The sequence below is a fragment of the Chanodichthys erythropterus genome, chromosome 3 (genome assembly GCF_024489055.1).
Source record: "Chanodichthys erythropterus isolate Z2021 chromosome 3, ASM2448905v1, whole genome shotgun sequence".
Taxonomy (NCBI): Eukaryota; Metazoa; Chordata; class Actinopteri; order Cypriniformes; family Xenocyprididae; genus Chanodichthys; species Chanodichthys erythropterus.
The window spans coordinates 39,603,775-39,618,628 of NC_090223.1; the positions used below are offsets into that span (position 1 = coordinate 39,603,775).

The 14,854-nt window shown below is 38.5% G+C and overlaps 1 protein-coding gene across 1 annotated transcript; it reads right to left on the bottom strand.

The window, feature by feature from the left end:
- Positions 1 to 1,791: 1,791 nt before the first annotated feature.
- On the bottom strand, positions 1,792 to 11,106 carry slc16a6b (solute carrier family 16 member 6b). Its single transcript, XM_067382212.1, has 6 exons — positions 10,762 to 11,106; positions 9,687 to 9,941; positions 8,349 to 8,492; positions 6,823 to 6,951; positions 5,502 to 6,356; positions 1,792 to 4,755 (listed from the first exon to the last, which is right to left on the bottom strand). The coding sequence occupies exons 2-6, from the start codon at positions 9,922 to 9,924 to the stop codon at positions 4,499 to 4,501; spliced, it is 1,623 nt and encodes a 540-aa protein (XP_067238313.1). The 5' UTR covers positions 9,925 to 9,941; positions 10,762 to 11,106; the 3' UTR covers positions 1,792 to 4,498.
- Between the last annotated feature and the right edge of the window lie 3,748 nt (positions 11,107 to 14,854).

Here is a 14,854-nt window from a genome sequence, read left to right on the forward strand (position 1 = left end):
GTATCTGGCATCAAGATGTTAGCAGCAGAAGTTGTGAGGTGGGGCCTCCATGGATCAGACTTGTTTGTTCAGCGCATCCCACAGATGCTCGATTGGATTGAGATCTGGGGAATCTGGAGGCCAAGTCAACACCTCAAACTCATTGTTATGCTCCTCAAACCATTCCTGAACCATTTTTGCTTTGTAGCAGGGAGCATTATCCTGCTGAAAGAGACCACAGCCACCAGGGAATACAGTTTCCATGAAAGGGTGTACGTGGTCTGCAACAATGTTTAGGTAGGAGGTACGTGTCAAAGTAACATCCACATGGATGGCAGGACCCAAGGTTTCCCAGCAGAACATTGCCCAAAGCATCACACTGCCTTCGCAGACTTGCCTTCTTCCCATAGTGCATCCTGGTGCCATGTGTTCCCCAGGTAAGTGAAGCACACACACCTGACCATCCTGGTGATGTAAAAGAAAACATGATTCATCAGACCAGGCCACCTTCTTCCATTGCTCCATGGTCCACTTCTGATGCTCAAGTGCCCACTACTGTTGGTGCTTTCGGCGGTGAACAGGGGTCAACATGGGCACCCTGACTGGTCTGCACTACAAACTGCAATGCACTGTGTGTTCTGACACCTTTCTATCAGAACCAGCATTAAAGGATTAGTTCAGTTTCAAATTAAAATTTCCTGATAATTTACTCACCCCCATGTCATCCAAGATGTTCATCTCTTTCTTTCTTCAGTCGAAAAGAAATTAAGGTTTTTGAGGAAAACATTCCAGGATTTTTCTCCTTATAGTGGACTTCAATGGGCACCAAACTGTTGAAGGTCAAAATGACAGTTTCAGTAGAGCTTCAAAGGGCTTTAAATGATACCAGACGAGGAATAAGAGTCTTATCTAGAGAAACGATCGGTCATTTTCTAAAAAAAATTTTCAATTTTATACATTTTAACCATAAATGCTCATCTTGAACTAGCTTGAACAGTGTAGACGCTGCTAAGTGTATTACTGCCCTCAACATGTCAAAGTTTGAACTAATTGTTATATACTTGCACTAGTATATTGTATATGACAATTTAGTTCAAACTTTGAACTGAGGAGGACAGTTAGAAGAAGATAGTTCAAGATGAGCATTTATGGTTAAATCATATATAATTTTGAAAATAGTTTTAGAAAATGAGCGATGGTTTTTCTAGATAAGACCCTTATTTCTCGTCTGGTATCATTTAAAGCCCTTTGTAGCTGCACTGAAACTGTCATTTTGACCTTCAACCGTCTGGAGGCCATTGAAGTCCACTATAAGGAGAAAAATCCTGGAATGTTTTCTTCAAAAACCTTAATTTCTTTTCGACTGAAGAAAGAAAGAGATGAACATCTTGGAAAGAAAGACATGAACATCTTGGATGACATGGGGGTGAGTAAATTATCAGGAAATTTTAATTTGAAAGTGAACTAATCCTTATATATTTATAAAAATGATCATCTGAATTATACGGTACTTTGCTGTTTGTTAATCATTCAACATCAAACCACATTTACATCACATGTGTCATGGATGAATATATGCAGGTTATAAAGCATTTTAGGTTTCTTCTCATCATGTAAGCATATATCACTTTGAGAAAACCAATGAGGAAAAAAACAGAAAATAGGAATATTTACAGATGACCACTGTATACTAAATGTAATGCTAAAAATAATGCTGTATGAACCATTTATGTTAAATATGGTCATATGGTTTGGAAATTTGAGTCTGTAAAAGTATGGAATTTTGAAATGAAAAATGTGTAGGACACCTGATTGTAAAAATCATTGTCTTTATTATAAATTAAACGAACTGTCATTGCAATATTCAGAAGTGCAGCATCTCACAGGCAGAAGTCTGCATTACATTAAAAAAAGATTTGAACAAATCAAAGAAAAGAAGATGCATAAAACGTGTCTTCTCATCAAAAGTACAAAACCCAAATAAACAGTATTTAAATACATGTATGACAAATTAAAAGAGAGTTTACAGAACATAAGAGGTACATAAGAGTTCAAGCCATTAGGTAAGTGCATTTAATGGAATTTACCTACAGACTCATCTCATATGATGGAATACATTTAATTCTTCTTTCTCTCCATCAAAATGGTGCGAAGTGCTGCTCGCTGCAGAGCATAATGACCTCCAGCTTCACCTCTCTGGAAGTCAAGGGTGGAGCTGTTTAACGGTTGGAAAGAGAGGGTTAAGGGTAGGGTTAGGGAGTGTTTGGAGGATGCAGCTCCACCCATCATGCCCACAGTAGGTCGAGAGAGGGGGAGCTGGAGGTTATGGCTCTGCAGTGAGTAGCCTCTCAAATATTGTGCCATTCATGTAATGAATTACACATTTAAAAAATACTATAGTCAGGATACTCATCCAGTGTTTTGTTTTCAGCTCATTTCTTGGGGCAGGTTCTCACAGATCACACTCCACTGCATTACTTTTTACAGACGTTTTTTTTGTGTCGCATTAGTTTTGTCCGTTTACACGTCTCAAGACTGCGTTCTTTTTCATTCCTCCTCTCCGTGCCACATCTTTTTTTCTTTTGCCTTCCACTATGCCGCTTTTAAAGTCGGCACAAAACAGAAGTTGTGAAGGTGTTTTATTTAATATTGTGACGTGTATCCAAGTAAAACGACTTCTCAAACAAGTAACAATGTAGGGCGGGACTTAATTTTGTCCATCGGGAATTGATTGGATCGTTGAGTCGTTGCGATGTCATGTAAGTGACAGGTTGTCCCACTCTCGTACCAGTGAACACGTCATCAGAGAAGAGATGTTGCTACTAAAGGGAGGGGAAGTTGTTTTTCTACATAAACATGCGCTAGACTGACATCTTTGACTGTTGCACCGCCTCCTTTTTCGTTTTCAGCGTAACTTTTAAAAACGCATCTCGAGAGATATTGCATCTAATGCTTTTAAACGCAAGAATGCGTTCTATGTGAACAGCCCCTTTAGGCCCCGTTTACACTGGTGCGTTTTTGTTTTAAAACGAAAAAATGAAAACAATCCTCTACACTGGCATTTCCACAGTGTTTCAGAAACGATCTCCGTCTACACTACAAGGCTGAAAACGCATGTCACATGACCGTTCATGCACACTGGCATGTACGTACAAGTGTAAACAGTTTCCTCTTGCGCACGTAGGCAGCTGCAGTATTAAAAATATGTTGTTTAACTGCACAATGGCTGCTAAAAATTACAACAAAGCCAGCAAAGATTGAAGTTCAGTCGCCATGTTATTGTTAACACGGTCATCAAGGATGTGAACGTGGGCAGCCATGCCATCGTCTTCAAAAGTCTCCGTTTTGGTGCGTTTATACTGAAATGCCACCCCGGCGTTTTCAATCTAAAATGGGATCTGCAGCGTTTTCGAAAGTCTCCATTTTTGAGGTTCGAAACGGCCAGCGTAGTGTAAACGACAGGTGTAACCGTAGCAAAACGTATGCTTTTTAAAACGAAAATGCACTAGTGTAAACGGGGCCTTAGTTTCCCATTTCAATTCACAAGCTCTTGATTCCTCAGAATTCTATGACAAGGCACAGACGGCGCACTCCAAATTACAGCAGTAACATAACATTCTATAGCCGTAACTTCTTATTAGAAACTCTTGAATGTGTTTCTAGGCAGCCTATATGTTCAGAGGACAGAAGCCTTTGACATTCATCCCTCATTCAAAATGTTCTGACTGATGAGTTACTCTTGATGGTAGACTTGCCTCTGAAGCAGGTTACGTCACAACCTGCATCATCTTTAATAGTGAATGTTTGAGAATAAATGGTGCAAATCGTGCGTTATCATCATCAAAGCTGTGTTACCCCTCTGTTTCTAAGCAAAGAGATGTTGCCATCATTGCAATAGCAACACTAGTCAAAACATTAAACAAGAGACCCAAGCAAGCAAGTGACGCACAACCCTGAAACACTAGACAGCTTTTTCTCACCTTTAACTCTGAATGAGGTTTATGCAACCTAATGCAATATAAATACGCATCATGGCCTCACTTTAAGCAGCAAAACAGCCTGAGGTTTCTTTTTTTTTTAGACGTTAAAGCTGAGAACTGAGCATTATGATGATTTATGGTTGAAATAATGATTAAATAAACAGTGAGCTTCACACTTAGCAGACTTTGGTAAATGAGAGTTAAAGAATTGAACACTTAATAGGTTTAATTCTAGCCTCTCTAAAAGTGTGTGGAGACTATAGTATGCGTACTTCCACAGTATGACTGGAAAGGAACGCTTGTTTCCTGTTTCAATATACAATAACGAGTAACACAAAATATGTAAACTTGTTTTGGGGGTTATGATTGGGTGTTCAGCAGAAGTGCAATGAAGAGTGATTAAACTCTCCTTTAATTGACATAATATTTGATTTGTGACTGTTTTACCCTGTTGGATCAGGATTTGTGTATTGCAACCTTTGGGATGGTCATTCAAGTGAAGGATAAAGAGTATGTTTACTCTTGAGGTGAGGCGGTATTCATACTGGCCAAGGTTTGGACTTTACAGGACTGTTGTCATTCTCCATGTCCATTTCTACAAAGTCAGCAGTGCCATCATCACTTCCCTGTGAGGTAGAGTCTCTGTCTGGTGTTTGCTGGTCATTCCTCCTCCTCCCAGGACAGAGGCCGGATTTGGCTGGACGTACCAGTCCAAGAAACAGAGCCCCTACTCCCATCCCAGCCGCACAGGAGTAAAAGGCTGATCCGTAATTGTTAGTCTTGTCTACCAGAAAGCCTGAAATAAGATTAACATAAATGGAAAATGTATGAGTAACTTTTGTCTGAAGAAAGTATAAGTGGTATTTGCCTGTGTAAACACAATTGACCCTTCACCTGGAGTTTGATTGACAAGCGATCTAACCAATCAGAACGCTGCATCTGCCATTTTGTCCGACAAAGCAGCCAGTAGTTAGAAGATTAATCTCGGTTAGTTTCAAGTTAAACTTGAAAAATTGTGTATATTGACGCCTCTACGCATTTGAAACAACATTCATTCTCATGTTCATTCATGTTTATTTGATGCTATAAATGAACTAGTAGGAAGAGATGATCGGTTCACGAGCCGCTTTATCTGAGGCACTACAGCAATCTGTCACGACACATTAAAGAGCCACAAAACGTTTTTATTGTTTCAATTTCTTAAAATAACTACACAGTTTGAAAGCTGGGACTTTGTTTAATATGATAAGTAACCTGCTTTGTCTTATCTGTCGACGTGTTGTCAGTGTCCTCTTTGCTCCACAATGTATTTTTCACTGTGTGTGGCGTGACAGCACCATGACTTGTCAGACAAAGCAACAGTAACTAAGGGGGGCGGGTCTTTGCGAAGGGTCAATTGTAGTTTATTCTAGTTCAAGGGGCCAAAGAGGTTTACAAAGAGGATCATGGTATTTTAATCTCTTTTCTAAACCTCGGTTCTGGTTGCTAAGGTGTTCAGAGTGGTTTACAACAACAAAGATAGATTACAGAGGCGGTTTTTACCTCCTAGAGGTGGACCGGCCAGTCCTGCAAAGCTCTGGATGCAGACGTAGACGCCAACAGCCGATGACATCCTCTGAATGCCAATCACGTCATCTTCAGCCAGCATGGGGATGTGGCTGGAGGCCACGGTGCCCAGCAGGAAGCCATAGAAACAGGAGCAGGACATGAGCCCCCAGAACTCAGTGACAAAGGTGAAGACCACCAGCACCGGGCACAGCAGCACCGTGCAAATCAGCAGAATGTAGATCTTGCGAATGGGCCTGCGATTGAGGACCCAACCCATGGACAGACGACCTAGAATCTCAGCCACGGCCATGGCCGAGAGCATGTAGGTGGCGCTGTCACGTGACACGCCTCTGCTCACGCTCAGCTCAATGATGTAGAGCTGCGGAGCGAAGAAGCCCAGTGTGGCGAAGAGGCCAAACAGTGCGTAGCAGTTGAAGCTGGTGTCCCTGAGCACCGAGAAGTCCAACAGCTTGGGCCTAGAGACCCCTGAGGTCTCAGGTAGCACTGGTAGCTCGTCTTCAACGTTTTCTCCTTCTTCTTTTTTCCTAAGAGTTTTTTTCTCTGCAGAGTCCTGCTCTGCAGATTCCTGGCCCTCGGACAGGTTGATCTGGGAGGAGGTGACGGACTGGACCCCTGAGTCCACAGAGCCAATAGAGGTACGTGTGAATTCATTCTCTAGGTCATATTTGGATTCAGGTTCTTTAAGGGGGGAATCCTCTGGTGTGGCAGGTTTGGGTTTAATGACTATTGGCTTCAGCAAAGCCCCACAGACAATGATTGAGGCCTGCATAACCCCAATCACAATCAAGCAGTAACGCCAGCCAATCTGCTCCTTCAGCACATTCAAAGCTGCAGCATGAATTCAAGTGAAAAGAATAAAACAAAGACAAGTTTTTCAATAGGTCTGAAAAACATTGGGCTTTCTGTGAAAAACAATAGTTAGTCTTTCATGACTGTTTAAACAGGCTTTTATCATGTTATTAGCTTGGCTAATCTGTAACATTCAAAAGAAGTTTGCATGTGCTTGTAAAAGTTGCCTGTGCACAAATATTAATATTCTATCATTATTTACTCAGCCTATGTGACTTTCTTTCTTCTGTGGAATATAAAAGAAGATATTTTGAAAAATGTCTCATACAACAAAAGTCAAATAGTGTTTTGGACAACAGCTGAAACTTTTTTTTTTTTTCAAAATATTTTCTTTTGTGTTCTGCATTAGAAAGACAATCATATGTAAAACAAGAGGATGAGAAAATGATGACACCATTTCGATTTTGTGTGAACTATCCAGAAGAGTCTGTCGATCATACGGTACCTGGTGCGAGGGCTAGAAGGGAGAAGCATTCTCCAGTTGAGGCTATGGATGTGACGAGGGAGCGGCGCTTGCTGAAGTACTGCGACAGGATGGTGACTGTAGGCAGGAAGGTAAGGCAGTAACCCAGGCCTGTAAATAAATAGCAAAGAGGGAGATGACAGCCACTGGTTTCTTCAACACAAGGGGCTCAGGTGCGCAAAGAACCAGGGCGCTCTCTTCCATGGGACAAACTCGACAAAGGGCTGAAAGAAAACTGTATTTAAAAGAGACAAAAAAGAGACAGGAGAAGATCGGCAAGGTTAGGATCAACTAATGGTGGCGGGGAGGAAGTGTTTTGAATTTTGGGGAAAGCTAGCAGTGCATCTTTTTTTAAAAATCTGGTAAAACAAGAGGTCACACTTTAGTTTAGGGTACAATTCTCACTATTAACTACGACTTTTGCCTCAATTAACTCCTAATTACTGCTTATTAACAGTTAGTAAGGTAGTTGTTAAGTTTAGGTATTGGGTATGATTAAGGGATGTAGAATAAGGTCATGCAGAATAAGCCATTAATATGTGCTTTATAAATACTAATAAACAGCCAAAATATCCTAGTAATATGCATGCTAAAAGGCAACTAGTTAACAGTGAGAATTAGACCCTAAAGTGCTATCCATAAGGATCATGTGCCACAATGAGTTTCAAAATTCAAATTATGTTTATAGAAAACATCAGCCCTTTAAAACAATAAATAAAACAACGCGTGGATCGGCTAGAGCGTGAATATATTATTTAGTAAAAATTGGGGGGTGGGGGGGGATGGGGCATTGTGAGATATTTTAATTAATTACTGTCTATAGCTTTCTACAGCTTTCTTAAAAGCAGGAAATTTGAAATAAGCCAAGTTCACTTTTGGATAATGTGCTTGAATCTCAAAAACGTCAATTGTTGTGTGTTACCGGATGGCATGGGATAACAAGTCATATACCATTCACAGCACTGCATGAATTCCCTGTCTTTGAAAAAAGTAAGTGATTAAAAAATGCTAGGAAGAAAAAAAAAGTAATACAATAATCACAAAAAAAAACCAATCTGTGAAAATGACAGAAAACATGACTATTAATTATTTAGTGATAGGACAGCAAATACTGCTCTAAAGTTTGGGGTCGTTAAGATCTCCCCAAGGCTGCATTTATTTAATCAAAAAATACAGTAAAAACAATAACTGTTTTCTATTTGAATATATTTGCAAATGTAATTCATTGCTGTGATGGTAAAGCTGAATTACTCTTCAAACAAAAAGAATGAAAAAATTAAATTGCAAATGCTATGAAAAAATAAATAAAATAAAAATTAAACAATCAATTTTCACAATGTCATGCCACACCACCCTGAGGAAAAATGTTTTCAGTTACACACTGCACTGGCAATAAAAAACACAATGCAAATTAATTAATAAATTAGTTCACCTTCATTTACTTTACATATTTTGTAGGTCCCAAAATATGTATCGCACATACAAACTCGCACAGAAGGTGGATTTACCTGCAACGACTCCCATGGTGATGTACATCTCAGTGATGGATTTGGTGAAGGCCGTTGTGATTGTGCCCAGGCTAATCAGGAGTCCACCGAGCATGACGACAGGCCGGTAGCCAAATCGGTTACTCATCACCGTGGAAAGAGGAGCTGTGGGAAAGATGTTGTTTGTTGACACTCAGACACAATAGGATATTTAAGCTCAAATTCAATTACAAACACAGTCAATCTATGCACTTCCTTTTCAAAACTGTCTTAAATTATCCATTTATAGTGGTCATTTTTGGAGCAAGGGCATAAAGACAGTATCACTAGCAAGTTTTGCTTTGGGTAATCACTTTCTATCTTGAGTTGACTGCCTCTGTTTGAACAAGAATGATCCTTTGAAGCCCTTTCAGCTGGAAAAATGTGAATCTGTCCACTGAGTCATGAAATGTTGGGGCTGCTTTGTCACTGGGCAAAGTGAGTGAATCTCCAGTCAGCCATCACAACAGCCGTCAGTTCTTACACAGCACAGGTCAGCACATCCACTAAATAGGGCATCTCTCGCTCTCAGCACAAATGCCAAGATGAAAAGATGTGCTTGGAAGTCAGGATCAGTTTGACAAGTTCGCACTGAAAGACCTCAATATCTGATATTTTGTGCATGTTTTAAAAGGGACAGTTCACCTAAATATGAAGATTCTGTCATCATTTACTCACCATTATGCTGTTTCAAACCTGTTCGACTTTGGAACACAAAGAAGATATTTTGAAGAATGTTGGTAACCAAACAGTTTTGGAGTCCATTGAATTCCATGGTTCGGACAAAATAAAACCTCTTCTTGTGGAACGTCATGAGGGTGAGTAAATGATGACAGAATTTTATTTTTTGGGTGAACTATCCCTTTAAGGCCTGAGAGAAATACAGGAAAATTATAGATTTGATGGCACAGCCCGTTTCATAATTTCCACAGTTCTGTACCTGCCTCTTCTGGGATATGCCTGGAATTCTTATAATGACCTACTTTTTCCCTCAATGTCCCTGAACTAAGACCGAGTTGTGTGTCTGATGTAGCCTTAGGGTTGGGTGATGAAACACACTTAGTACAAAATAGTACACAATGGCTTCTACAGACGTCTCTGTGAGAGTAAAAGAAAAAGCGAGTAATGGAAAACTGGTTTAGCGTTGCAAAAACTTGAGTATAACCTGCAAAAGTGTTCTCCGGAAAACAATCTGATCCAATATCATATATCAAGGTATTTTTCTTTTGTACAGTCTTGTACAGCTTACTGGTTTCTCTTCTACCATTTGTATTGTGTAAACGCTGTGAGGTACGGCTTTAAATGTCTAGACTGAATTACCTGTGAAGGCCATGACAAAGACACAGATGGAGACGACCCAAGACACTCTGCTGTTGGTTTCATTAAAGTCTGTCATGAGGTCCTGGAGGAAAATCCCAAAAATCTTGATGATGCCATAAGTGAAAACCTCCACGAAGAAGAAGGCGGCAGCCACCATCCAGCCCCAGCCTCCATCTGGCACCTCAGCGTACACACTAGGGCTGGTGCAGCCCTTCAGGCCTGACATCAATCCTGTCATGATGGGCACTGACGTTTCTATAAATGTAAGCAAAGTGACAGTACAGAGACTTTTAGACAGGATGTAATTCCACTCTGGCTCTGATGGTGTGCCCTTGTCAACTCAACAGAGGGCTCTGTTTGCAAGCTTGTCTTTAATCTGCCTTGTCTGCTGGATTATTTTACCTTTCAAGGTGCTATAAATCCATATACATAAAATCCTTGTTATGTAACCACTATTGGGATATTAGAGGAAAAGGGAGGGCCAGAGTTAAGCAACACTTTATACTTTCATATTTATATAGAAATATATATATATTCAAAATTCAGGTTGATTAGGACATTTTTTGCCATCTTATACACACACACACACATATATATATATATATATATATATATATATATATATATATATATATATATATATATATATAATTTCATGTTGACTGGGACACTTTTTGCCATATATATATATATATATATATATATACACTTTTGCCATATATATATATATATATATATATATATATATATAATCAAACGTGTCCCAATCCACCTGAATTCTATATTTATAAGGTAAATTGAGGTTGATTGGGACACTTTTTGCCAGATACATAATAATGTCGCTAATATAAAATATCGTTATATATAGACTTTCTCATTACGTGAACCTGGACTGTTTTAACTACACTAAGTAAGCATTATAGGTATTCTTCTAAATCAATACATGACCTATATCATAAGAGACATAATGTGACGCAATAAGTAACTTTATCAGGGGGAAAGGGCATCAGTCCTTAGACGCACTAGAAAAAGCCGCATTCAAACGCTACTTGAGGTATAAAACGTTTTAACTTACCGAGACGTTGAAGAAACTGGGGAAACTCGGAATATTGAATGAACACAAAAACCAACGGCTCTAGCTGGCTTCTTTGTTAAAGTGTTAAACCAGAGGACATGGTTTCTGCCCTGAGCATCCGCAGTCACTCCTGTGGAGCGCGAGAGTCACTCGCAACCAAGAGAAAAAAGCCCCTGCTGAAATATATAGTTGCCTAGTTTATGTTCGACTACATTAACAACTTAATAAATACTGATATTATGCTAGATCAAGTATTATCTGGCCGGTATCTGCCTCTGTTTCCTCTCACTGAAGCTTTGCAGAATTTATACCGGCTGAAGCCGGTATTCGAGCGCGCTCTCGACTGCTGCCTGCTGTAAGAGCCGAGGATCGTGAACGCGCACTGCACTTCCCGGTGGTGGATGCGCTCAAATCTCACCTGTTTGTCTGAACACAAAAACAAAGCCTATATGTCTGAAGAGTCAACATATCACAGCACTGGATTAGATTATTTGTTATTTGACCAACAACATCACTATGCTTCTGTTCTATGAAAATACAAGTATTTCAAAATGAGTTTTAGTTAATAAAAAGAGTCATCTTATGAACTGCGATTTGAATTATCAAGACATTTTGTGACAGAGGATCATAATAGGGCCGAGCGTGACCGTAGTGATCAAAAGGCACGAGCATGCGCGTGCCGGTGAGAGCTGTGTGGAGGCAATTCTCGTGCACGTGAAGCATGATAGGAGCTTATACCGGGTAAAACAGGTTTATTCCAGTTCTGTCTCCAGTACAAGTTACCTAACTCATAAAGATGGTATTATCAGCGTGCGTTTGAATGACAACATGTAAATACAGACGAAAAACTCAACATTTATTAACACCTTTCAAAGAAATTCCTTAAAACTCTTACATTTTGGGTATATTTTACATTGCCGGCTGTGACGTCACATGCGCATCCTCCCTCTTTTCACAGACACGCGGGTGACGTGCACGTGTGGAGGAAACTGTGCTAACCTTGTTTCCTTAATTCATGAATATAACACATTTAAAGCAGGGCTGTTGCCATATACTGATAACTTAAGAAACACTGTTGCTTGTGGGGTATTTTTTAGTACTGCGTAGCTTAGTTAGTGAGATGAAGGGTTCATGGATGTTGGCCTATATTATATAAAATGTGATGGTAACACTTTACAATAAGGTTCATTAGTTAAACATTAGTTAATGTATTAACTAACATGAACTAACCATGAACAATATATTTGTTACTGTATTTACTAATCTTTGTTAAGGTTAGTTCATGAAAATACAGTTGTTCATTGTTTGTTCGTGTTAGTTCACAGTGCATTAACTAATGTTAACACGATTTTAATGAATGTTGAAATTAACATTAACAAAAATTAATAAATGCTGTATAAGTGTAGTTCATTATTAGTTCATGTTAACTAATGTTACCTAATTAACCTTATTGTAAAGTGTTACCAATGTGATATATATAATGGGGTCCAAAGGTCTGAGACCACCAATTTAATATACATGCTTGTGCATCACAGCTCATATTATCTGCACAACCGTTTCTGTAAAAAGATCATTTAAAAAAATCATATGAATTTCACAACTCAACATCTGACCATCAAAGAGTTCACATGCTCAATCCCACAAAATTAATTGGCATATTTGATTAGTGACCTAGAAATAGAGCAGAATCCAAGAGTAATTTTTCATGTTTTTATTTTCAAAATCCTTACATTTTCTTCTTTTTTCCAGTTACATTTTTAAAAAAAAGTTAAAGGGTTAGTTCACCCAAAAATGAACATTTTTCTATGTCGTTCCATGTCGTTCCACACCCGTAAGACCTTCATTAATCATCAGAACACAAATTGAGATATTTTAGTTGAAATCCGATGGCTCAGTGAGGCCTGCATAGCCAGCAATGACATTTCCTCTCTCAAGATCCATAAAGGTACTAAAAACATATTTAAATCAGTTTATGTGAGTACAGTGGTTCAATATTAATATTATAAAGCGAAGAGAATATTTTTGGTGCGCCAAAAAAAACAACAAAATAACGACTTATTTAGTGATGACCGATTTCAAAACACTGCTTCAGGAAGCATCGGAGCATAAATGAATCAGTGTATTGAATCATGATTCGGATCGTGTGTCAAACTGCTGAAATCACGTGACTTTGGCGCTCCGAACAGCTGATTCAACACACTGATTAATTTGTGCTCATGAAGCAGTGTTTTGAAATCTGCCATCACTAAATAAGTTGTTATTTTGTTGTTTTTTTTGGCGCACCAAAAATATTCTCTTCACTTTATAATATTAATATTGAACCACTGTACTCACATGAACTGATTTAAATATGTTTTTAGTACATTAATGGATCTTGAGAGAGGAAATGTCATTGCTCCCGATGGAGGCCTCACTGAGCCATCGGATTTCAACTAAAATATCTTAATTTGTGTTCTGAAGATTAACAAAGGTCTTACGGGTGTGGAAAAACATGAGGGTGAGTAATAAATGATGTTATTTTCATTTTTGGGTGAACTCACCCTTTAAATTATATTTTGAATCCCAGAGGTTTTCTAAGTAATTTCTCTATCCATGTATCAGTAGATTATGCACTTATCTTTCCAGGTGGCCTTACAAAGGGCCTGTCATTTATGATGAGAGATAAGTAACCAACTAACTCTGTTACCTAAGTATGGCTTGCATCATTCCTTTTAGTAATTACTAGATGGGGAGAGCTTGTGTTGTGTTCAGCACGTAAAACAAAGAGGCAATCCTATAACTGCAGCTGATATAGGAAAATTAAGCTTTTGTCTTTGTATTTGCTAAATCATCACTTATCAAAAACAAAAGCATAACTCCAAATTGTATTTTTCTATTATTATTCTTATTTTATTTGTATTTATCTTTAATTTTATTAATGTTTCTGAGACTGTTTTTCACAGATGTCTTTGCAGGATTAGTAATAATTAACATCATAAGATGTTGTCACGCAGATTTAACCATAACAAGAGTTCATACGATCATTATATGCTGACTTACAACGTCTAGTTAAATTATACACTACTGTGTACCGTCAGACCCTAACAAACAAGATTACAGTGCAACACTCTGTCCTCAGTGAATTGCTGACCATCATGCCATTTTAGCTTTACAACAGTGTGAAGGCAAGGGTGAAAGCAGAGCACTGAGTTAAAGCACATCTAAATAAGTGACCATTAAACACACCGGTCTGATTCATCGATAACGGGTAGAATGATAATGGATTACTTAAAGTGTCCTTGAGAAGAAAATTGAATGTATGTGTGTGTGTCTATGCCACACCCTGTATATTGAAGCAGAAGATGCAATATTGTTCAGTACCCTGGACAGCTCATTTATCACACACGTCAGGCCCGCTTTTTTAAATTACATTTTTCTAATGCAAATACTTGTTGTTAGGAATACTCAAAAACTCGGGAGTGTTCATTTTAGGGCTTTTAGGTAAATACTTTAAGAGTTTATCATCAATATACTGTTCTGAGAATTGCATTTTTTATCTTCTTGGCGGCATCAAAAGGTTCCAGAAGCTTTTCAGACTGGTGAATTTATGTTTGTTGTTTTATCCTTTTTCTCTTCCAGGTGTGCGTTGCTTTGATGAAATACTTTGCATTTGTTAATATATTTGATAACTGACTAGCCTTTATTTGACTCTAGCTCAGCCCTACACTGGGATGTAATATACGCAAACACTCGCAGCTAAGAAAGCTGAAGAACAGTGTCACTCTAAAGCACGTTCATTGCAGTGCTTTCTAGTTGAATAGAAAGTGGCTTAATTTATGGATTTATTCTAAATGTGCCATTCTTAGACTGTAGGCAAAAGTGTTCTAACCAGCACAATTACTTTTTATTTGATGACACATTCGTTGTTTACACTGTAAGATGTTTCTTAAATGAAATGAAACTTTCAAGGACTTTTAACAGTCAGAACGCAGCTCAGTAACAATTTACAATTGTTCCATTTGTTAACATTATAGTTAACATGAACCAGCAATAAACAATACTTCAATTAATTTATTATTTAATGCTAATTTCGACATTTACTAACACATTATTA